The following is a 20,423-nucleotide window of genomic DNA, read 5'->3' on the forward strand; positions in this document are numbered from 1 at the left end:
TAAGCCAATCAACAAATTAGTATTAATCCTATACTATCTCTAGAATCAGTTACTCTAATATATTGAATGACGATTATATTATTTGATATAAAGTGTGTCCCTCATAAGAACCGTCACAGAGCTGAGGTGTATAGGGGAGCTCAAAATATTACGATTCTTAGGCAATTTACCTCTATACCAGGTTTCATCAATGAGTTATAGGACCCAAAATTAAAAAAAAATAATATTTTTGTAACCGTTCAACTTAAAAATATCAGAATTGGTACACTGTTAAGGGCATTAAGTAATAGTAAGTAAACGGATTCAACACAAGAAAAATGTTGTTTATACCATAGAAAATTCAAATATAAAACTTTCTTTAATATTGTAAATTTTCATAAAACTTTGTCATTTTCAAAGAAAAGTGGAATAACAGTAAACATGTTTACAAGAATGTTATTTAAAAAGTTGTATACGAATTTATACATAAATTGTTAAAATTTTAATTATATAAGTGTGAAATTCTCGTTTAGCAAAAAAGTGTAAACTGCAGAAGAAGCGTGGAATAATGTCGAAGGAGGTTTTCTAATCGCGTGGTTCCTCATAGAGAACTATTTCCAATTTTGGGCTACTTCATACGCCTCTGTATCTGTTCTTATACAGGACACCCGGTATATTACTACTGATTATACTAGTTCTGGATTGAGCAAGGTTTATCGTTTTAAACAATGCTTAAAGAGTGGATTCCTTTGTTAAATTGTATCTACTTAAAAGCTCATATTTCTAGAAGGTTTTTCGTGGCCTAAAAGTGATTATGATATAAATTAAATTGACTTACCTTCACTTTTTGGAGCCGGAGGTTTTCTGGTAGCCCAATTTGTTCGGATACTTCTGCTGCCGAGCCATTGCCCGTTCATAGCTGCTATGGCACTTTCGGCTTCCTGCAACAAATTAATCTGTATCAAAATTGGGAACCAATATCTCGACGAGCTAAAGCGCAGGTCAGCTCATATATTCTGACTCATCAAGTGTGAAGTCACCTTTTTAAATACTGTTGGAAGCATATTAATAAATTATTGTATCTTAGAATTGTCGAGAACGAAGTCAAATTTGTTAAGCTTAGAATTGGGGTTCAAACACCTAAAAAATCGACGAGACTTCCTAGATTCAATAGAGAGCAGCTGAAGTGATAATAAACCTCAAGTATACCAGTTTCTGAATGAAGTTTGGTATAGTTATAGCTGGGAATGACTTGTCTAATGTCCAACACGCAGGAAGACAAAGCGACTGCAAGAGGATCTAGAAAGTGCGTAAGGCAATAATTGCCGTTATAAAGATGTTAAGACCTGATATAATTCAACCAAACTATATTGTTCAATATTCACCGAATTTTTGGTAATAAACTGGTTCCTGTTTGTTTATCATTATTCTGGTCAACACTTTGTAGGTCACATCCAGTGGTGTTATGCATCTGTAGCTCTCGCACCTTCCTTACCAGTCTTCAAATCCTTTTATGTAGCTCTCGTCCACTTATTTTGAATATCTCCGCGTTGAGACCATTTTCTCCTCCAATTTTATTATTTTCCATTTACCATAATTCGCGTTTTATCTCCGTGTCTAAAGTTTTTATAGCTTCCCTTCCATTTTCGTGTTCTGTTACCCGTTGTTCCATGTTATCTGAGCTTTGCTCTGTTATCATTCAGTAGATTACCAGAATATTCGGCCCTTATTTTTGATTTTAAGTGTTGGTTTTCTATGATGGCTCTCCAGGGCCCTACTGCTCTATATATTAGATATTGTGTTTGATGCAAAACCAAATTGCGGGCTACTCAAAAATATATTTCACAGATATTGTACTTAAACTTCAAATAAAATTAGCCTACCGAGTATTGCGTTGGAATACAAACAGTTTCGTTAACGATCTAATGAATTGAATATTTTCACGCTTCGAATAAGCTCATACACATCAGCTCCATTGTTTGTTAAATGTAAACAATTGATGATACAGATATTAAATTCTGTACAATATGTTCAACTACAAATTTTGTATCTTTAGGCTGTCACAAATTAGAATGGATAACGTGGATTGTAGAAAAACGCTTTAAAATGAAAAAGTTAACTAGATTTCAGAAACTTCAGAAACGAAATTTCATCGGTGCAAGAAACCTCAAGGTTTGAGAATGAAAAAAGTTAAATAATGCCACGTATAGCTTCAAATTGTCGCTCACAAAATTTATTTTAACGCTTCATTTGGATTTCGCAATCGTGGTCAGTCTCTCCATGACCTCCGTTTAGTTCATTTGGAACTTGAGTACACAGTGGTAGTAATTTTGTGTGGATTTCAATATGGACAACGTCAACGTGGTTTCAGTTACTTTGACTAGTAGTCCTAAGGCACATACGCGAGCGGGGGGCACGTTGTTACAATTTTTAGATTATTGTTAAAATGACAATAGCTATCAAACAATTTATACCTCGTTAATATGTCTATTTATCAAAGAAAATTGAAAAGTTATCAAAATTACTGTAATTTTTTCAAAAAGAAAAATTGAAGCACAAAAGTCGATTGTAACAACACTTACCCCCGATTTAAGGATAGTTGTTACACCTTCGGGGTACGAGGTTTGTTAAATTAAAAGACAAAATCGTCAATTATTTATAATTTTTTATTGTTTGAAAACGTTATAAACAAAAGAGATCACTTGAGACAGTTTTATTAAAGAAAGAAGAAGAAGACCGAAACTTCGTTTACAAATCACAACTTGTATAAATTATTTATACTTATAATTATTTTAATAAACCATTGCCAAACTAAAATAATATTTTTTAAGAAAATATATATTATACAGAGGTAGCAATCCTCTTATGCAAATATATGAGTAAAGTTTCCAGTTACATATTTGACATGGACCCACATTTTGCATTCTAAACATTCCAACCAATCTTCTTTATTAGAAGTGCTTAGACCTAAAGACTAAACAAAACCATTCATCAGTATCTAAGTATCAGAATCTGAATTTGATACAACAATTTACACTATTTACGAATGCATAGATAAAGATAAACTAGTAATACTTCATTTGGTAAAGGTTTTCGACACCGTCAATCATTCCATTTTACCGGAAACCTTAGAGGACTTAGGAATAAAAGGTCCAGTATATATAGTTTTTTTGGATAATCAAAAACAACAGGTCAAAATAAAACACGAAAGAATTGACGTGTGGAGTGCCTCAAGGAACGGTCTTGGGGTCACTATTTACATGAAATAATATATTTTTTTTAGAGAAAATTAGACAAATCATTAGCTTTGCTGATGATATTGGGGTAGTATATAAAAACACAAACTGGTACAAATGCCAATTGAATGAGTCCTTATAGATTTTCACTGCAGCGAATTTTTTTACACGAGATCTGTTCCGTAGAGTTAAGAAATAATCTAGAAACTATATTTTTAAATTTAGTAATAACTATAAATTTCCATGTTAGATAGTTTGTATAAAGAATAATTTGTTGAATGTGGAATCATTTTGTTTTTCTCATTTCTCACAAAAAAATCTCAACGTCAGATGAAAACTACCGATAAAGCTTCAGCACATTTAATAAATAAATATTTTTTCCAGCACGATTAACCGATTTTCGTTTCAACCTCAGTTTTGTTTGTGAAGGAAAAACTGAAAATTGTGTCAACAAACTTTGAATGTGGGTCTGACGTACTGAAACGATGAAGGAAAATAATCGATTTTGGGCCTTATACAACAGATTCTACCTACTAACCACATTATAATTAATCAACGAGAACTGGCTACACGGTAGTAGGAATTTGCCTCATCATTTAATCTAAGGGTTTGCATTTAACGACGGTTACGTCACCGTTGCCAAAGGAAAAGGGAGTTATGTAGTTTACTTCCTTTTCCTACACCAAATAAAAAATTCTAATTGTTGAAAGCGACATTATGTTCAATTTTTTTCTCTCCAGATTGGCAGATTTCTTTATTAAAATACGAAAACACTTTTTAAAAGATTGCACAAATTTCTCGCATCAACTATGTTAATCATTAGCGTTAATTTTGAGAATTTAGTCATACTTTATTAACTGAAGAAGTAATTAACATAGATGAGGCTTGTCCATAAAATAAGGTTTCAATGGAATTTTCATAATGAAAAACATGTTTATAGGTATTGAATTGGGAAGCTTGGGACTCTATGCTTGAATCGTAGACGTCTGCCACCGTGCTTCGAAGATAGTTCAACCCCTTCTTCTTGCTCGGCTGTGACATGTGTTCCTCTCAAGTGTTTCTTCAATTCACACACCTCACAAAATTTGGAATGAATGTCCTACAGAGCGCAACTCACACCTAGCTTGAGAATCGAATAAAAGCTCCATCTCTCATAGTTATCAAGACTACAATGAACGTTGTGTCCGCAGCTCTTGGGAACTATATTTTATGGACAACCCATGTACACATAGATTTGTTAGTACTACATAGTAAATATTCGTGCGTGATTTTAGTATAACATAATCTTAGTCTGGCTACTACGCTTTGTTTGGAGCAATTACTGCATATTCGAAGAAAACTATTCATATTTTTCTCAAATTGAGCTACTACTTTCCATTGAACAGGCTTTCCTTACCTTACATGTCTTGACTTTTATCTTTTAGCTATGCGAATGAGCTTGATTGTGCCGCAATCGCGGTAAAGCTTGATCATTTAAAAGAAAAATATCAATTTTGTCATTATGATTAAAGAAATAACTTCAACGGAAATACGTTCAACCCTCTACCAAAGACAGTATTTACCAGTGAAATCAACACTCAATAAGTTATGTTACTAAGAAAAACACATTTTTTCGCCAGAATTTGATTTTATTCATCAATGTAATCTCCTTCAAGAGCAATACAATCATTCAAACGCTTCTCTAATTTCTCGATGTTGTGCTTGTAAAAGGATTTTCCTTTTGCTTCATTTGCCTTAATTGCTTATTCATTTGAGGTGAATTTCTTACTTAACCTAATCACCGTCGCCATCGACTTATGAATCGGTGCATTCTCTGTGAAGCAGTGGTTTTTTATTCGACACATGAGGCCGTTTCTCTATGATTTCTGCATTCAACAGATCCAACATCCAAAGTAATGGATACATGTTCCATCCATTGTCAGATATTGACGCAAAAAATCTGAATTATTACGTGTAAACATGACCAAAATTTGCTTTGAATCGTCAACTGTGGTGGTGATCGACTGTGAGTAAACGTGACACCCACTTTGATAAAAGCTTTCTCATGGTTAAATGTTCATGCATAATTGTAATTACAGTACCTTTTGATATTTTTACAGCCTCAGCTATCTCATGCAATATCAATTTACGATTAGATATAACCAAATTATGACTTTTTTGATATTTTTTGGAGTAACCACCAATTGGACAACCAGAATCTTCACCATCATTATACTATTGACGTATTATTTAAAACTTTATCAAAAATAATGGCATTCGATTTAGAGGCTTTGATTGTAAGTCAATTACTTGTAATGTATTGTAATACAACCTTGTATATTATAAACAATCTTGAATGTGAATCTATATGAATTCCGTGTGTATATTTCCTATATTTCGTATGCAAAATATTGCAAATGTGACTACACTCATTTCCTACATTCCACTTTCATACACTATCAAAACGAATTTCATTCCATTATGACAAATGGCTTTGATATGAGAGATGAAATATCTTGTTTTTCTTGTTCAGTCAAGTCGACGTCTGTTGCATATTTTTCGCCTACTACTAATATAAATAACAAAAAATTCAATGTATATATTTTTCACTTTGATATTTCCCATTTTGAAATAAACTGGGCTTAAAAACAAAATAGAAGGTAGACTTAGGGTTAATCATCATCATATCACCAAGAAAGTTCATTTTTTCTTATATATATTATATATATATATATATATATATATATATATATATAATTACTAGTCCAATTCTACATGTACGTATCTAATCGAATATTGTTATATTCGATAATAACCTAATCAATAGACAACATCAAGAGCAAAGGTATCGGTCGAACACTAAGGAATAGTCAAGTTTTTAAAATCATTCCAAGAAAATACACATTATCAGAATTGAAACATTTGTTTTACGAAATAGATTCAGAGAATTTGGACACTTAGGAGTTGGTATCTGCAGATAGGCAAGCAATGATGTCTCCGTTTTGTGATGTTCTGTAATCAGATATGTAGCTTCTGAAACAGAAGACGTTGTGTGGGCGAGGGTCACTAAATATTTTAAAAACTGATTATAGCTATCAAATCTTTCGTACTTTGAATTTCTGGTTAGGAGAGGAAATCAAATCCGGCACTGTATGAGTATAGAAAATAGTGTTATTGCGGTAAGAAACTATCCAAACTGCACAAAAGAGATATTTATAACTTTACTCTGAAGCGTGTGGTGCTGTACGGATGCGAAATCTGGCAATTAGATAAAATCCAACAATACCAGCTTCTAGCGTTGGAAATGGATCTCTGGAGGAGATCAGCGGGTGTTCTGACAACGCAAGGAACTAGAAATAAATAAGGGAAATCATAGGTGCATAAACAACAATAACAGATGATGTACAAAGATTGTATATCAGGTAACGAAAATTTGAGAATTTTGTTCGAATTTTTATAAAATGTCAAAACAGGTGATTGTTTAGAGCCCGAGATCGCTCTGGTGAAACATTAATTGGCAAGGGATATGAAGTAGAACATTATTTTGATTCAGAATGATTTAATTTTGAAAAATACGAAATTTTTTCAAAGAGTTTTTTGGAATTATCAATTTTGAACATTCAGCTATTTTTGTCATGTTCTTATCTACACTAATATTGTTTTTATTTTCTGTGATAACAAGAAATTAACTCGGTTACTATATTGTCAAACAAACTACATCTTCTTGTTGATCTTTTAATGAATCACAGTTACTCATGAGAGTGGAGTACCAAAAATAAAGTTTACTTTTTCCAAAAATTATAAATTTCATTCGTATTGTAATGTTTTTTTATTTCCTAAGTTATTTAAATTGTTTTTCTACGGCGAGGTAAATTTATACACACTATATTTTACTTAATTAATTTATTTAAACACTTAAACTACACTTAACCAACTTTCAGAAATGGTCGTCAAATGGTCAAGTCAACAGGCATATTCAAAGTTCTTGTAGTGATATCAACGCACACATTTTAGAAATCATATGGAGACAGTTATGGCACCCAATTTAGTTCCATTATTTTTTTGTGGGATTAGTTGAATTTCAAGCTTTATGCTACACCACCTGAACCTAATCAATAGCTTCCAAAAAGAGTCGTGACAGAGAGCTGGTTAATATTTAGAGAATTTAGAGAAACATTTGAGCTATACTATCGCAAGTTTGGCAGTTTTTATTGGAGAAGAACAGTGTTGTAAAGAAACGTGAAGTAGCTTCTAAATAATGTGTTACTATTGTCAGATAATGTTTTTAGATTCATGTTGCTAAAGTGGTGAAGAAATTGAATCTACTATAAATATCGACGTCCCTTAAATATACATGGTTTTCAATTCCAAAGATAATTCGAGATATTAGGAGTAGTGATTTTACTGTACTGTACAAGAAATAACAATACATGAAAAGTTTTGGTTTTTTCAAACTTAATGTTAGACGAAAATGGAATACCAATAAATAGAAATACCATTATAAATTCCAAGTCTCTGTATACGTTTTTTTAGGTTAGTGTTTCAACATATTTTATATGAGCGTTACCAGCAAACAGCATCGTCGACGACATCACCGTCCTTTCCATAGTAGAGATTTGATTCTCGAAATTCCTGCTTTTATTCGGAAACAGGCATGTTCTGCTAAATTAAAAATACACCTTTGTTGTCTTGATCCGTACGCATCAACAGCCAGCTTTAAGGTATTAAGATACGACAAGGAAAGAATTTATTCTTGGGAATATTAAAATACTTCTTCGTAGAAGCCGAACAGAATCAATTTATTCCCGGAAATATATTCTTTGTTTGTACAAAGTAGAGTGCATTTATTATTGAAGATACGTATTATTAGGATAAGTGGATGCAACAAGTTCTTTCGACGATTGTTTGAATTTATATTTTGTTAAAACCGTATACCTACAAAATTAATTATTAAATGTGACTTGAATAATCCAGTTGACTTATCAAAAAACTTATTAATATTTCATGGAACTAAGGTACATCATCAGGATGTGATGGGGAAAAGAATAATTGCTAGAAAATAACTTTTAAATTTAAAATTTATAAAAAAGACAACAACTTAAAACTTTTAAAAAACAGGTGCATGGAATTATTTCAATAGAGTTTTTGCGATCATGAAATTAAGTTAATCGGTTATAACTGACGAAATTTTGAATGGGAAAATTAATCAACCTGTATAATTGATAGAAATATACATGGCTTTCGATGCAACCCTACCAGTTTTTCTTGGATAAGGCTCAATTCTTATCTTCAATATATTTTCAAAAGTTTTTGCTCATCCTATAATCAATTTTTCCATATTTTCCAGTGTCTTACAAACCCACATATTTATTTTTGTCAATGAGTGCGACAAGTAAAAAGTTGTGAGACGCAAGGATTTGCTGTGATTTATACTTTTTGAACCAAGTTTTCAAATATGTGAAACCAAGAAACTATCGATTGAAACTTGTATAGTATACCCAAAAGTAACTTCTAAATTAAAAATACCTTGACGTACCGTGGACTACTAACGTGAAAAAAATATTCATTCATCAAGACCACCAAAACCACTGAAGATAAAATGTATTGAATGATCAGTAAACATTATTGATGACTCATAGGCCCAGAGATAGTAACTTGGATCAATGAACTCAGGGATCTGCCTTTTAGTACTTATACAATGGAAAAGAGATTGAGATAAGCTGGACTTTTTGGTAGGGCAGCAGTGAAGAATTCTCTTTTACAACTTTAAAATAAAATTAAGAGGTTACAGTGGGATTAAGAGAGTTTTATTGATCGATGAGTCAAAGCTTGGGGTTTTTGGATCCAATAAAAGATCCAGTAAAAGTGTTTGTCCGTAAGACTAAGGAAGAACGGAGTCCACCAAGCAGTCCTTGTAATAATTGGAAAATAAGTAATGATTTGGCCATCATAATAACCTGACCTCAACCCGATTCAGTTGTAGGACAAATTGGACAGGAAAGGCAGAAAGCAGGGACACTTTTTGTTGATATTAATATCCCCCAATGGCTCGCAATATAAATAAACATCAAAATATTGTTTCTATGAAGTATCCAGAATTCATACTCAATAACCTGTTGGTTAAAGGTGTATAAATTCAATCAGCTCTGAGAACCTGTTTAAAGCTAACCGGAAATAGAGCTCCAGCTCTATTTAGATCTATAAAATATCAAACGGTCTTTTTTATTTCAATTAGTTCATATACACTGCGACCCGAATGATTTATTGTATCAGTTTTTTTATGTGGCACTTGGAAGTGCTCAATGTTTATAGATGATCTAATAATGTCACTCCTTCCAGAAATATAAAGATGTAGGATAGCTCTAGCTGTTAAGAATTTACATTTTATATTTCTTGGGTTTCAAAATTTAATGTTCTGAAGAGAATGGGGAAGACGACATGATCTACTTCTTGCTTTCTAAACCTAGCGTTTATAATTGTCCATTATGGCGGGAATACCTTGACTTACTTGGATTGATGGATTTAATACTTTTTTGGAGGAAACAATATATTTGAGAAATGTAGTTCATCACAATCGAATACCAAAAATTCTTTTTCAATTATTTGCTGTCTCCATTTGATAGTTCAAGCGTTAAATACTGTTCGTATTGTTGGGACTCTCAATTTACGAGACTCCATTCTTTTATTAAACACTTAAGGTTGATATTACTTACGTTTGAATTAAATGAGCGCTACTACATGTTTTTCGTCTTCTGATAGTATTAGAAAGATAAATTGCTCTTTTCAAGGAAATGTGTGCTATTGATTTCATTCTTTAATTACTTATAATAATTTTGTGGAATGAGGTTTTTGCGGATGTGATATTTTCTCGTTACTAAAATAGTCTAGCTTTGCGAGAGAAGTTCTAATGGTTATTTTCAAGTCACATCGTCAAGTAATTGTTTGCAATTTAACGTGAATGGAACAATTTATTTAAAGAGTCTCTTAAAAACAAATATGGCTGTCATTACTTCAAATGACAATCGAGTTGAAATATCGGTTTGAAAAAAGACGATAACAAATTGATGCAGAAAAGACTATTGCTACAGATAAAATAAAAATAAACACACAACTATTAAACCTTTATAAGCAGAGCTCTTTTTATAAGGCTGAAATTAAGGTTTAATAAATGACTACCCAAATATTTAAAAAAAGACGATTCCCTCTATACAGGGTGGTACAAAAATTTCTTGATATGTATATAAATTCTTTATCAGATATAACAGGTTTTTCTCAAGAGTATCGAACCTATCTTAGATCATATTGCTGTGCGTTTATTTTGTGTTTTTCTAAGTGCATTAAGTCTTTAGTTTTTAAAAATTTGAAACAATTTACTGGTGAAGGATTATGGGTTTATAGCTATGATCCCAAAACAATTACCAATAGCACAAACGGATGTCAAAGTCGGATCGAAGTCAAAACAAACGACCTTGGTACAATGTGGCAGACTTCGCATTCATCAAAAATTATACTGCAATGCTTAAAAGTGACAATTCTTACAGTTCCGCCAAATCCAATACTATCTCAACAAATACTAGCTTGATGTTTTTGGATCTTTCCAGATGAAATGCCAGGAAACTACTTTTTGGACAAAGACAACTTTTTGTGAAGTTTGTATATGAACTGTTTTCGCTTTCTTTAATTCAGACTTGAAACAGAGACGATGAAACTAATGAGACGAATGCATTGAAGGTAATTTTGACAACTGCTTCTTAAGACAGCTTAAGGAAGCGCTACACTATGAATTTCTTTCACTTATATTTTCTACCATACCAATTGTTTCGGCCCGCCACGTAGTCCATTCATTAAATCTAAAATAATACAATTTAACAAATTTCTCTTTCATAACAAGTAAAGGTTGAAATGGTGCCAAAAATAATGGTATCCGTTATTTGTTTACGAGCAGATGTTTAAATCTTGTCGGTGAGTGCGGCAAGTTGAAACTTGCAATTATTTCTATGGTGTTTATGGTTGTAGTTTAGTCGTAGTGAAGAAACCTCTTTTAAGACGGACCTTGTTTGGACAATAATAATATTGTAAATGTCTTCGGATTCGGATGTACTCAATAATAATTTCTAATTAATAATGCATTTAGTACCTATCATATTCCAATGGCAGTTTTATATCAATATTCTCGCCGGTACCACACGATGGTTCAATGCATTGGTATTGCGACATTGGCAATGGATACCCGCATCAAAGAAGTACCGGCATAATATAAACTCATGTGGTGCGTCGTAGATTAAAAATATATTTCAAAATATAATAAACTAATTTTCAGAATTGTTTTGATCAATCGTACCAATTAAACTATATTGAAATGTCGAAATAGAAATAAAATGCAAAATAAGATATTAGTTAACTATACGAGGTCTGGTTATTGAATAACGAGACTGCGCGCCTAGAGTGCGCCCTAGACGAGTGGGGTCAAAAACGAGTAGTGCGTTGGGTATCTAAATATCTTGACTATTCACGTTCCAAAACACGTTTTCGCCACTATTATTATTATATTTGTGCAGTAGAGGTTTTTCTTAACCAGTCTCTCGTTATTTAATAGCCAGACCTCGTAATCCCAAAGTTTGAATGTTATGACGATGATAAATTCAAGTATTCTGACCCAAAAAGGAGATATAAGTATTGACAGAAATGAAGCAATAGAGATTCTCACTGTTATACTGAATATACAGAGTAAACATGTTATTGCTGGTATATTTTTTATACTATATCGTTGTCACTGTTTTCACTATTGCAGACTACAAAGATTCTTAGTTGGTATTTTTTTTTTCAAAATATATTCAAGTTCTCTGATTTCTGATTAAATAATAATGTAAAAAGCGCAAAAGCGCAATCTTGGTAGAAAAACACAGTTTTGCTTTCAAGAGAGCATGTCTTCATTAAAAAAAAATGAATTTAAAATTTTCTCTGGAATTTGAAATTTTATTACTGGCGGAGTGACTACAGGAACTTAATAGCTTCAGTTGGCCTTTTATATTAAAATTGAAAATTTTTATTAGTATGAATTTTCCCTGCGGTTCCGGTTATATTCGAACATAATTACAACACACAGGGGATTATCTAAAAGCTGCCAGCAATAGATTAGTTGCGTATTGAAAAGGCGTTTCACAGTTTCACTTAAATTCAGGGTGGTTTTTTCAATTTCCGGTAATATGCGGCGTTTTATGTACCACGCTTTTAGAATTTAGTTGTGGCTACATTTATAACTGTGGTGACGTCTATTAGACACTTACTTTTCAATTGAATATTCTCAAATTATTTTATTTATTGATGGTCAAATTCGTTTAGGGATATCACGAATTCGATTATTTTTTATAAAATTTATGAATCATTAAATGACAAGCAGGAAATAGAAGATATCGAATAATAAGCTAAAAAATTACTCCATTAATCGGGAATAAACCGCAATTTGAGATAGTTGTCTCCGTTCTGATTTTATCTGTAATTTAGGGCAGTTTGGTGTTCGTCTTTTATAGAGACTTTATCCCTAAGAAAACGTTTTAGAGGCTGATTTTAATTGGGTATTCGAGACTACTTGTGAAATATGAGGATTAATTACAGTCACAGGTAAAAATATGAGACAGTAAGTTTAGACCATACATTAAACTTGATGTAATCAACAATCATCACGATATCAACTTACTGCATCAAAATAACTTCATTTTATATAATTTTGAAAAGAAACATTACATACATTATTTTGTTTTGTTACCGTTGAAGATCTATTGTATACGTATACTTATTTCCATTTCGGAGGTGTGACTATCAAATAATGAGAATGACGATGTTAAATATTTCCACTTTCTATATATTTCCTTCTACCCCTATAACACTTCATGCAATTCTTCAAAAATGTGAAAATACACACAAAGCGATCATTTGAATATCTCAGCTGATAATCGATAAATGATCTTTCAAAAAGAATCTAAAACAAAAAATTTGGGTTTAACTCAAAAAAAGGGATTAGAAGCATGACAGCTAAAATTAGAAAAATTTCGAAAATTTAAGAAACATTTTTAGATGGTAATATTTTAAAACCTTTAAAAAAGCATCCAAACTTAAAACTTAGGATTTGTGATTGATAATGATTAAAAAAACTGATTAAAACAAAGAAAAATTTCACGGCTAAATTAGAAAAATATACATGAATTGATCATTTTAAAACCAGCTGAGAGTCAATAAATTATCCTTTAAAAAGGATCTGAATAAACAAATCGGAATTTAAATCTAAAAAACTGATCAAAACCATTATTAAAATGGATCATTTTATAAAATTAGAGTCTAAATACAAAAGCTGATTGGAACAACAACAAAATTGGGAAATTTCTCACCTAAATTGGAAAAAATTGTAAAATACCCACAGATCGATCATTCAAGAACCATTTTTAGATAATCAATAAATGATCTTTTAAAAAGGATCCAAACCAAAAAATAGGGTATAAATAAAAAAAACTATCTGGGATGAAAAAAAGTGACAGCCATTTAAGTGAAGATACTTTTGTTATTTCCAATATAATTTCTTTATAAATTTATTATTGCTTCTTCATGAAAATTCTATACAAGCTCAGCAATAACCAAAATGTTATCTGGTCCCTGTTCTATCAAAAAGAACAGTATCGTATCGACACACCGATGCTGGTGAACGTTCTGGTCGTCCAATTGAGGTGATTACTCCAGAAAATATCAAGAAAGTCCACAAATTGGTTTTATCGAATCGTAAATTGAAATAGTTTGAGATGGCTGAGTCCATAAAGACATCAGAAGGCAGTGTGTTTACAATTTTGCATCAACATTTGACCACGAGAAAGCTTTTTTCAAAGTGGGTACCGCGTTTACTCACAGTCGATGAAAAACAATAACGTGTTGATGATTCAAAGCAGTTTGGCCATGTTTACACGTAATAAATCAGATGTTTTGCATCGATATGTTGAAATATGAATCCATCACTTTACTCTGGAATCAAAACGATGATAATCTGAGTGGAGTACAATCGGTGAATCACGTCCGAAGGCACAACAGTCAGTTGGGAAAGTTATGGCTTCAGTATTTTGGGATGAGCATGGAATATTGTTTATCAACCATTTCCAAAAAGGAGAGGCAATAAATAGCGAATACTCCCAAGAGTTGTTGGATCGGTTGAATGCAAAAATCAAGGAGAAACCACCAAGACAATGCACCGATTCACAAGTCGATGGCAACGATGGTTAAATTGAACGAGTTACACTATGTAGTCCAGATCTGTCCCTCAGTGACTACTGGCTACTCAAAAAAATATTCGATGGTAAGGAATTGAGCTTAAATGAAGAAGCAATTGCTGAAACTGTTGGAAAAGCGTTGAAATGATTGTATTGCATTTGAAGGAGATTAAATTTATGATTAAAATATATTTTTGCAAAAAAATCCGAAACTGGGTTTTTTGATAGTATACTACTCCAAATAACAACACAACTTAACCTTCTGTTGAGGAACAGTTCTCAAAATTTCATTGCAATATTTAACAATATAAACATGATTATTCAACCAATAGAATCTGGCAACGTTGTTAAATCAACACCTTATCTCATTCTATGACGTAAATGTATTTTTATCTATAAATGTATATTTCATTATTTCATAGTAGAAAACAATGTTAAGGTTTTTGTTAAAAAAAAAAAATGAAATGAACGAGAGAAAGGGGATTTGAAAATATTTGTAGTGTTTCAATTTATGTTTGTTTTTCTTTTGTAACAAATCATCTTTATATTCATTCTCAGGAGTAAATTGAAAAATTCATGGTATACGTTAGACATCTAATAAGAACGCAGTGCGTCACAGTTGCGTACGCGGTGCAAAACGACAGCAAAAATTCCCTCAGCCTGCAATAAAAGCCCTAAAGGTCACGTCCTTTTTACACTCACTCGAAATTTCGGCCGACATATGTTTTCATTGCCGAACGAGTGAAGGAGAAAAACTGTAGATTATACATCTTGTACCAACGAATTAGTCGCCACAGAAAGTTTTTCGGAGAAGATTACACTAAAATAAGTGGAATTGTAAATGAAAAAATAGTATATATATCAAGATCATGAAATTGGGACATGAAAATTTAACAATTTTTGAAAAGTAAAATTTGTCAAAAAAATTTATGTTATGCTTTGAAAGAAATATCGAAATAAATTAATTCATAACACCGTATAATTTAAAATCAGTAATTATTAGTTAAGGAGATCAGATTTTGAATTTAGATGCGTAAGTTTAGAAACTTTGAGTAAATATGAAATCGATATAAGTCTTGAAGCTTATAATACATTATCCAGTATAAAAATTTTGTGGGTGTTTCATTGTGTGTAGTGAGCAAATTGAGATCACGGAATCAAAATGAAAATCGAAATGTTGAGAAAATTAAAATGAAAGTGAATTTATTTCGAGTTTTTCATTGACAAAACTAATAGCAACACTGACTTCCAATTTCTCCGTGAAGTTGCAAGCTATCTCAATATTTACAAAATGGTGTAATTTAATATTCGTTGCGGTACTAGCCCAGAAAGTACTTTTTTAATTTAAGAAATAGGAGATCAGTTTTTCGAATTAACAAAATCAGAAGTGAAAGAAATAATTATTTTCTGATATATTAGACGCACCTTCGTGTTAATTGGAGAAAGGAATTATTTTTTACACACAATTTATAAGTAACTTGTAATATTAAAATATTTATACTTCATCAAATTTGAATTCATTTTTTAATAAGCATGTGAAATTTTACAGAAAGTCGTTGAAAATTGTCGAGCATTGTTTAGTTGATGTTGTTAAGAGTTTAATTATCTTCTAACCCTTTGAACCATGAAAAACCTTTGTAAAATTATTGTAAGAGTACATACAAATCTGTTATTAAATTTATGTAAATCAAAGGATACTCCCTAAAAAATGTAACTACAAAGGATTTTTTTACAGCGACGATATAGACGAAAATACTTGTCCGCATAGAAATCAATATTTTTTATATTAGGTTAGTTTAAGGTTATATTTTGATGAAAATTCTCGGAATATATAATATTTCCTTATTTTTTATTATCCATTCATTATTTTTCAACGATAAATATCAATCTTAAGCGTAATTTTAGGTTACGTTAAGGAAACAATTCCGTGTATTATCAAAATCTATGATAACGTCAGCTGTCAACAGTCATTAAATATTTGGAGCTTGCTTATACATAAAGCTAACTTAATAATGTTGATATAAGAATTCCTTAAACCCCCAAACAATCAGGATCATGAAAATGTTTCATTCTATTGATGACAGCGGGGATTTACCAACGTCGTTTTTATACGACACAGCATGAAGTCTACGAATATTGGGATTAAAGACCATCAGCACTGTTTGGATTATTCGACAAACGTAAATCTAAGAAAATTATATTTTTAACCTATATAAACGATTTAATTACTTCATACGAATATAATATACGAGGTGTCATTGTAATTTAAACCTCAGAAGCGCAATAACTGAAAGTAAAGCAAAGGAATAATTAATTATAAGAGTTTCACATATCTATAACAGAATACACATGTCGGCACATGTGAAGTTTTATTTTACACAATGAGGGTAGTTTTTGAAAATCTATAATGACTTAAAAGGTTATGGTTAGAATTTTCGTTGTGTTCTGTAACTTTTTTAAAAATGTTTTGTTATCTACAATCTGTTTATTATTTGTGAAGCAACTCATACAAATACACATTTTGACATTTTCGCACGCATTTTCATTGAAATATCCCTTCTTTAAAGTTGATTTTTCTTCTGTTATAATTATACAAGATGTGGTTGTTAAATATCGACACTAGTGATATGAAACATTTTATTTTTTTAATTTCTTATTTCTTAGACCTTTTGATATGTTTATGTTTCTAAATATTCTTAAATCCAGGTCTCTTCTGTTTCAAAATTAGATTTTTTATCTATCATTCAAAAATTATTTGAAAAAAACTAATTTTGAAACGGAAGAGACCTAAAATCAAGAACATGTAGAAACATAAACATTTTATTTTAATATTATGTGTATTTATTTGTTATCACCGTGTAAATATACCCCTCTTCTGTCACAATATCACTTCATTATTCTAAGCAGTGTTTGAAGTCTTTATTCTACCAGTTCCTTCAGGACGCGCGCCGCTTCTTCCTCCACAGCTTCAACAGACTCAAATATTGTTCCTTTTAATGCAGATTTGATTATTACCTATTCCAATGAGTTGAGTAATTTTCAATGGCATTCGGAGTGTCAGTACAAATATTTTTGCGAGATTTCTGATAGTTTTCATGTGAAATTTGGCGCCTACATTCTTTATCAATTCCTATAGATTCCTTAAGAGCCTACGGTCGAATAAAATTACAGACTCTTTCGATATTTTCATCCATTTTTGATGTGGAAGGACAACAACATCCATTGTCATACACTTATTTCAATAAATTATAAGTTCCAGAGCAGTTTTTCCAAATTCCATGTGAAATTTGACAACAATCAGTTGCTCTATTCATACATCGATCACTTTTACGGCACAACAAAAAAAATAGCCCCTATACAAACGAAGAAAACAGCTGCACTGATTTATCTACAGACATGGCGGACATCGCAATCAAAAGAGTAGGCTTCAAGCTAAACAGCCTACAGTCATTAACCTTCGAGTATGGATATTTGACCAAACCCAGTCAGTTTGAAACGTTTCTGAAGATGCTCTATGATATAGTTTAATTCTGCCTCTATATCTCCGCTGCAGCGTTGGACTGCACTTTTAATGGAGGGGAAAGTGAAGTATAATGCCGCAACAAGAGATATAGAAAGTGAATTTTTAAGAATCTGTCACTTTTCTCGTGAAATCCTTTTCGTAGAAAATCCGAAATTTCTGAGCAAAAAACAATATGATTTTGACAAGCCACAAGATGCAATATAATTTCTCAATCAAATACTCTCCATTTGTGATGAGTCACTAAACACGTTGTCGTGATTATTCTCGATGGATTCAGTGTTAACAGTAGATGAAAGAATTAATAGTTTGGCAATAAATTATCCATGAGCCTTTCTCTCTTCGGAATCTTCATTGTTAACGTAGGGTGCAAGTCAAAAAAAATAATTTTTATAAAGGAGCCTCTATTGAGCTCCAAAATACCAATATTTGGGAACCAATTTCACATTAAATGAAATATTTTTCAATAATATAATTTAAGATAGCAAGAATAGAATGTAAGATTTTTCCAAACGGCGTATCTCAGAAATCTAAACTCAGCGGGTAAATTATCTCTCAACTCAATATAGACCCTGTATAATAGTGTTTCTAAAAGAACCTCCTCCTTTCTTCAATCGGGATGACATCCAATATCTTTAGTAACTATGAGGAATATATAGAAGAAGTTATGTACAAAAAAGAAAAAAACTACTTAACCCATTTGAATAAATTGTTTGAAGTTTTCGTATTAATGGAAATTAAGAGTGAATTTGGGTCTTACATTGGCTGGTAAGACATGATCCTGTAGGATATTGCCCAATATCTGATCTTTATTGAAGGTTGTCACATATTAAACGACTTCCTGTAGAGCTGCATTATTATTCTCGGCTAATGAAATTGAAATTTGGAAATCTATAACTTTATAAGTTACAATATACTGTTTAAGATATTGAATTATCTACCAAACGGTGTCACAATAAAATCAAGTTAAATAAATCGAGACGTTTTAAGTAATTATTCACTTTTGAACAAGATCCGAACTGAAGTTACGAAGAGATGATACAAATTTCCGAAGTGTAAACTGGAAATGAAGATGCTTTGACGAAACTTTCCGGGTTCATTTTTCCAGGGAGAAAAATGTGGGAAATTCAACACTTTGATGTAATATTAAATAAATTGTGCTTAATGGAAAATAGTTTTAAATTCGGAATTAAATTCATTCTTTTCCGGAATAATTCCTGCATGGAATTAGAAAAATAATGAATCATAATATATTTTTTCGATTTTTGAATGTTTTACAGATATGAATACACAAACTTAGAGACAATATATCATAGTGATACATTCAACAATCAAACAGTTAACAATAGTCTTTCTTAAAGCTTGGTTTTAGTTACATAATCCATGAAACTGATATACTGGTCAAAAAATGAACAGAAGCGCCTTTTATTGGTTGCAAGCCTTTCAATGGTCCTATAAGGAAAATAGAGAAAACTCTGGTAACACATTTGGAAACTAGATCACTCGTGAAAGCTCATCTGGGAGTTTGATAACGCTAGATCTAATAAGTATTTAACTTCGAGCAAAAACAAGCTACATCTCTTCATCCTAACAGAGTATTGAAGCATCAGGACATACTTGATGAGTTAGGTTTAGAAGATTCTATGGGGTAGAATAAGAAACCCTAAACTAGAACTTCATTTAATTGCAAATGCTTTAGTTGCATCACTTGCATTATACCTCTGCAGATCTATTAGTTCCAAAATGTCAACTTTTTCCTATTTAGAATAACCAAGATTCATGAAGGTTGAAAAGGTCAATAAATATGAAAATGCTCAGAATTAAATAAAAACAACAATTTTGTTTCTCCTTAATGTTTTGTCACAAATTAAATTTCTAAACATGACCATAATATTTGACATTTGACAACCAACTAATATGTCAACTCTTCCTCTATGTTGATCCATAAAAAGAGTGCATCCTTTGCGAGTGACGATTACCGCTACGTGCGCGAGTACTTTCTTTACTTCGGTGATCCTTTGTGATAGTGACATTCCAAGTTATGTGTTCTTTTTGTTAATCTTTTGTGATCGTGACACTTTAATGCTAAGTGCGCGAGAACTTTTCTCACTGATTAATTACAATTTATGATGCCAAGTCTTGGGTCGTCGCAATCAATCAAATGTGCGAAGAGCTACTTCACGTGCTAACTGCACTGATGACCAAAGAGATACAGATCAAGAAAATAGTCGTATATGTCAGACCTACGTTCTTTAGTGAATGAGAGTGAAGCAGATATGCTTAGAATAAAATAATAATATAGTCGCTATAGACACTTTGATCGAATTCATCACGTTACTCACAGATTTCTGCCACAGCACAGACTCAAAAGAAGAGCTTATTCAGCGTGTTTTCCCAGATACAGCGCAACAGTTCAATAACCATAATTGGCTGGGTAATTGAGTGCGACAATTCAGAATT

General features: G+C 31.8%; 1 protein-coding gene across 2 annotated transcripts in view; it reads right to left on the reverse strand.

Moving 5' to 3' along the window:
* Positions 1-20,423, reverse strand: part of LOC130896139 (cytotoxic granule associated RNA binding protein TIA1) — a 385,008-nt gene that overhangs the window by 24,869 nt on the left and 339,716 nt on the right. For both annotated transcript variants that reach the window (XM_057803957.1, XM_057803965.1), the window contains one exon: positions 818-920. In XM_057803957.1, coding sequence (XP_057659940.1) covers positions 818-920 — 103 coding nt within the window. The remainder of the gene's footprint in view (positions 1-817; positions 921-20,423) is intronic.

This window comes from Diorhabda carinulata, chromosome 1 (genome assembly GCF_026250575.1).
Source record: "Diorhabda carinulata isolate Delta chromosome 1, icDioCari1.1, whole genome shotgun sequence".
NCBI classification, from domain to species: Eukaryota; Metazoa; Arthropoda; class Insecta; order Coleoptera; family Chrysomelidae; genus Diorhabda; species Diorhabda carinulata.